This window comes from Dipodomys merriami, unplaced genomic scaffold, assembly GCF_024711535.1.
Source record: "Dipodomys merriami isolate MVZ:Mamm:240054 unplaced genomic scaffold, mDipMer1.0.p SCAF_30, whole genome shotgun sequence".
NCBI classification, from domain to species: Eukaryota; Metazoa; Chordata; class Mammalia; order Rodentia; family Heteromyidae; genus Dipodomys; species Dipodomys merriami.
Window position 1 is genome coordinate 14,819,744 of NW_027204493.1, and position 6,000 is coordinate 14,825,743.

The window sequence follows — 6,000 nt, forward strand, 5'->3', positions numbered from 1 at the left end:
TAAATAAGCTGTGGGTCAGCATTGTACAGTGAGCACTGGCTAATCATCTGCTGTATATCAGCTGGGCTAGGCTTTGGGGTACAAAGATGAAAAACACACTGTCCTTGTCATAATACCACGTTTGATTTTCTAGTGCCATTGGCAGGTGTTATAGCAGGTTATAGCAGTGACTTTCCCATATCCAGAGTTCTAATTTTGGTGCTTCCATCTACTTGGCAGCTGTGAAAATGGAATAGCCTTGAGCTTTCTAGAAGAAGTATTTGAATACAGGGTACTATTTCTCGAGGAATAGAGCATTCTTTCCAAGCTATTGTGGGGATCATAGGCCACCACTTCTTAGCTGGAGAGTTGTATTTCAGATGTGGGGATCTGGTACCTCAGATCAAATGAGCTTTTGCCTTCCATTTTTATCCTTAAATTATCACTGGTTTCCCATTTCTCTTTTCTAGGATAAGCTAAATCTGAAGGAGTTTGATGACTCTGTAAACACAGAAGAAGATCAGATCCTAAAACCATGTCCTGCCCCCACTGACCTCATTGACAAGTTAGTGGTGAACTTTGAGAATTTTTTGGAAGAGATTTCCACAGAGGAAGCTGGAAAGGGTCAGAAAACCTTTTTGGGAGGAGAAACAAATGAGTATGTAACCTCTCCCAACAGGCCTGGCTGTGCCCCATGGGAAAGTTTTGAGGGCCCTCAGACTTTAACTGAGATTCCTTCCAGAAAATCACAGGATACAACAGAGATCTGCTCTGAAGCCATAGAGCAACTTTATTATTCTGATCAAAGTTTAGGATCAAACCATCTCAGTGAAGAAGGAACACCAAATCCGTACTTGAAAAATTCGGTAACAACCAGAGAATTTCTTGTGCATGAAAAAGTTCCAGAACAAATCAAGGAAGAATTCTAAATGTCCCCAGGGCATGAGGCCCTCTCAGTTTCAGTGTGGATGACCCTTACCTAGAGAAGACATCAAGACTTTTCAAGAAGTACACAATGCATTCGTTCCCATTCTGCCTGGGTTCAAGAAGGTGCACCACATCCAGGCCCAGGATATTCATTGAGCCTGGCAGCCACACATGTGAACTTGAGCTGGAAGGAAAAAATGGATGGTGATAAGCCTAACTGTTGTGTAGGGGAAAGCAATTTCTTTCTTCTTATTCACATAACAAGCTCTTCCTGAGCTCCCCTAACACACTGACTTGGAAAGAAGAATCCCGATTCCAAGCTCCAAGGATCTTGCAGTGAACATTTCTGGTCTTCCCTAGGAATTGAGTCATGGTCCTTGCTTTTGCGGGGACTGCCTCTCAGAGTTCTAGAAGGGACCACACCAGAGAGCAGGTGTTTGGTTGGTTGTTGACTGTCAGGAACTTGGGCTCTGTCCTCTTCTGCTAAGTAATTCTTTTTGTTTGTTTGTTTGTTTGTTTGTTTTGGGTCCGGTCGTGGGGCCTGAACTTTGGGCCTGGGCGCTGTCCCTCAGCTCTTCAGCTCAAGGCCAGCGCTCTACTACTTGAGCCACAGCGCCACTTCTGGCTTTTTTCTTTTTGCTTATGTGGTGCTGAGGAATCGAACCCAGGGCCTCAGGCATGCAAGGCAAGTGCTCTACGACTGAGCCACCTTCCCAGCCCCTCTGCTAAGTAATTCTGACATTTTTCTCTCCTCTATGTCGGGGCTGGAAGTGAGGCAGACTTTCCTAAAGGTGTGCCGAGGTATGTCATAGTGCTTGTTAAACCTCAAGAACCTACAGCAACACATTTCCTGAAACTTTTAACCTACCTTAAATTTTGTTTTTGGCTGTAAGTAAGAATTGAACCCCTGGCCTCACGTGTGCTAATAAGCAAGCACTCTTCCACTGAGCTATACCCCTACCTTGTTGTACAATGACTGCTAGGAGAGAAAGTTCCAGTGGGATACTGGGAATAGACTCTCGCCTAGGCAGGTAGTCTACTCCAGTGTGTGGGCCATTTTCTATCCCTTTCTTCCCTTCTTCCTATATCCTGACTAGAAGTAGAAGGCCAAAACAGGGATGTTGACCTCAACTACACTGACAGAACACAGTGATGCTGACTGAGCAGACTCTGAAAATGCCTCTTCCCAGGAGAAGTGGAGCAGAGCAGGGAACATGCAATAGCAGCTTTGATACTCCATCACAAGAACTTCTGCTGCATTGTTCCAATTCAGTGCAGAGCTCGGCATAGTCAGTGGAGTCTTTGGGAAAAGTGCTGATGGAAAGATTCATTCTCCCAGGTCCACAGAACTCTACAGCTGCCTTGTGCTCACAGCTTCATGACAATGAATAATCTCCCTGGGACCCTGGTTAGATAAGTCAGGTGCTGGAGATGCCATGAAACCCAGCATGTATAGCCAGCGAGGCTGAAGTTATTTTTCTAGAGGTGTGAGAAGCTAGTACTCAAGTTACAGGCATGAACTTCCAAACCACCAACTTAGGTATCCAAAAATATCACTTTCCTTTCCTAAAACTAAAATCAGTTGCAAGCCCAAGACCTTGACCTTGCAAATCCAAGGTCATGGCAGTCCAGTTTGGTGACTTATACGGTCCTTTGCATTTTTAGCATGTCCCGGTTGGGACTGGGCCTCCACAGTCATCTCTGGGACAGACTCTGAGGCTGCTCCATGGAACAGCATCTGGAGGGCAGAGTCGTCCATTCAGTGGACTCCTCTGGGGTCCAGTATTTGTTGGTCACTGGTCTGGCATAGATGACTATAGTCTGCCTCTCCTGATTGGTTCACTTCCACTCTTCCCAACTGCCACCTTCTGTGGGCATAGGTAGGCATGGCTACTCTCACAAAGCCCCCTCCCTCCTCATTCTGTCTAAATGAATGTCTTCATTATGTCTCAAGTGGCTGAGTCTCCCTTCTGTACCAGGGTTCTTCACCCCTAGTTTTCAGAACAGTGATTGCTGGTCAGTGAGAGAATGAGGGAGGCCCAGTACTGGAGGCTGAGCATGGAGAAACGGCACTTGGGATTTTATCACATGCTCTCATCCTTTGTCCAGATCTCAAATCTGGGCATAGAAAGAGACCCTAGCAAAAGGGACACCCAGTCTCAGATCCCGTGGCTCCCCTCGTACCTGCCTCCCAACCTCTACTGCTGGCTTGGGTACTAATGAGCCTTCTGCCTCCAGGGTTCCTGGTGGGCTCTTGCCACCTCTGGCTTTAGATATGTGACCTTGTGAGGGTGCTTCTCAACTTGCCTGAGGAAAGGGAAATATAAGCCCCTACTTCTCTTCTCTTTCTCCCTCAAGCCCCCTGTACCCCTCTGGCTGGGAGAATCTTTTCAGATTCTGCGAGGTAAGTGCAATGACAGAAGCCATGAATGAACAAGGCCTCACAGTCTTGTCTGTCTCACACCAGATAAAGCTTTCTAGTCTGAAATTGTGAACATGTTGGCTGTGGAGAGAAGAATGGCTCCTGGGAGTGGGTTCCAGAAATTAAGATTCTACCCTCCACTATGGTTTACTCATTGAAGCAGAGAGTATCGTCAGCACCGCCCTGGTTCGCCCTCTGTTTCATTTCTTCCCTTTTCTCTCTGTCTTTTCCACCCTCTGTCTTCTGCTGCTTTCTCCCCTCCAATGGTCTAATCTCTTCAATCCTTCCTTGTCTTTGGTGCCAGTACTGGGGCTTGAACCTGGGGCCTGTCACTGAACTCTTTTTGCTCAGTAAAACTTTTGGCTTTTTGTAGTTAATTGGTGATAAGAGTCTCATGGTCTTTTCCTGCCCAGGCTAGTTTTGAACCCACCATCCTCAGATCTCAGTCTCTTGAGATAGAATCATAGGTATGAGCCACAAGTGCTCTAGTGTCCTTCCTATTTCTTTTTTTTTTTATCGTGAAAACACCATACAGAGGGGTTGCAATTACATGGGCAAGGGGGTCCTTCCTATTTCTATTCACTCCTTTCTCCCTATGTCCCATCAGCCTCCACATGCCCTAATTGCCATTATCTTTGAGGGACTGGGATATTGTCTTAGGTGGGATCAGAGGGCCCAGTCCCAGGAGCAGTTGGTTTTTCCACCTAGGGGAACTCAGCCTGGGCTCTGCAGGGCAGCATCATGGGAGACAAACCTTTGTGCTCAGAGGCCACTGGTGACTTTCTCTCCTGGATCAAGTTACCAAGTGTCCCCACTTCTACTGTCCCAGGCTTCCTTTGTGCTCCATCTGGGTTTTCTCTGTGTACTGTCAAAGCAAAGAGATATGGAGAGGACACTATAGGAATACTTGAGTTTTCAGCAAAGTCATTAAAAACAGATGAAATTCCCATTGAAGAGTGTTCTGGGGGCTCTGGGAGCCATGCAAACAGCTATCTTAGTATTCTGTTATAGCTTTTTTTTCCGGTAGGAAAAAAAATTAAAGGCAGAGAGAACATTTTTTAAAGAATGACTCCTTCCTCCTGGCTTTCTCAGAGGGCAACAGTGTAAAAACTGCCAGGGTTTGCAAGAGATAGGAACAGGATTTTTATAAAAGGACAAGTCGGGCTGGAAATGTGGCTTAGTGGTAGAGTGCTCACCTAGCAAGCATGAAGGCCTGGGTTAGATTCCTCAGTACTACATAAACAGAAAAAGCCAAATGTGGCACTATGGCTCAAGTGGTAGAGTGCTAACCTTGAGCAAAAGAAGCTCAGGGACAGTGCCCAGGCCCTGTTCAAGCCCCATGACTGACAAAAAAAGGAAAACTAAAAATAAAAAAGGGACAAACACAAGGGTCTCAAACTGGAACAAGCCAAACCTTGGCCAGTTTTCTGTAAGGCAATGAGCTGCTAATAATATTGGCATGTTAAAATGGTTAAAAATAAAAGCACATGTTTTTTGATGTGAGACGTATATGAAATTCAAAATTCAATGGCCACCAACAAAACTTCATTGGAACCCAGCCATGATCATTGTTTAATACCTTCCCCAACAAAGGAGAACCGAGGAATTGCAGCAAGCACTATTTGCCCTGCCTCTCTGATCCCACAAACCTTGTAATATTTTACCATCTTGTCCTTTACACAAAGTTTTGTACATCTTCTGTCACATATATATGTGTGTTTCAGACTGCATTGTGTTTTAACTTTGAGTTAACTGCTCATCAAAAAAGACCAGGATAATCCTAGCTACTCCAGAGGCTGAGATCTGAGGATTACAGTTCAAAGCTATCCTGGGCACAGGCCCCAACCCCCCTACCTCTTCTCCACCAGAGACCAGGATATGCCATTCAGGGACTAACTTCTCCTTATAAAAGGGCATATGACATACAGGCTGAGTATAGTGGTATGCATTTATAATCCCAGTTGTTTGGGAAGTGGACACAGGATTGGGTCTGAGGCCCACCCACACAGGCAAGCTAACTGCAGATACTGTCTGCAAAACAAGCTAAAAGCAAGAGGTCTAGGGGTGTGGGTCAAGTGGCAAATGCTTGCATAATGAGCACTAAGTCAGTCCCCAGCACTGCCAAAAAAGAAAAGAACATGGGGCTGGGAAGTTGGCTCAGTGGTAGAGCGCTTGCCTTGCATGCCTGAGGCCCTGGGTTCGATTCCTCAGCACCACATAAGCAAAAAGAAAAAAGCCGGAAGTGGCGCTGTGGCTCAAGTGGTAGAGCACTGGCCTTGAGCTGAAGAGCTGAGGGACAGTGCTCAGGCCCAGAGTTCAGGCCCCACAACCGGACCAAAAAAAAAAAAAAAAAAAAAGAAAAGAACATAACCTTTAGGCTCCCTGAAGCCTTCATCGCTTCCTGCTTGCTGTACATAGCTGAGCTGAAGAGCTGGTGGTTCTCAATGGGGGTGATTCTCTCCTCCCATTCTAACTCCAACCATGAGACATTTAGCAATGTCTGTAGTTACTTTTGAATGCATAACTAGGAAAGTGCTCTGGGCATCTAGTGGGGAGAGACCAGTGATGCTAATATCATCCATCAGTATACAGAAGAGTCCACAGAGCTAAAGGATACCAGACTCAGAACATCAGCAGTGCTGAGGTTGTGAAATCCTAGCCTGACTACCCTC

The 6,000-nt window shown here is 46.0% G+C and overlaps 1 protein-coding gene across 1 annotated transcript in view; it reads left to right on the plus strand.

Moving 5' to 3' along the window:
- Nucleotides 1-908, plus strand: part of Il31ra (interleukin 31 receptor A) — a 41,432-nt gene extending 40,524 nt beyond the window's left edge. Inside the window, exon 14 of the mRNA XM_070040958.1 lies at nucleotides 450-908. Coding sequence (XP_069897059.1) covers nucleotides 450-908 — 459 coding nt within the window. The remainder of the gene's footprint in view (nucleotides 1-449) is intronic.
- Nucleotides 909-6,000: the final 5,092 nt, after the last annotated feature.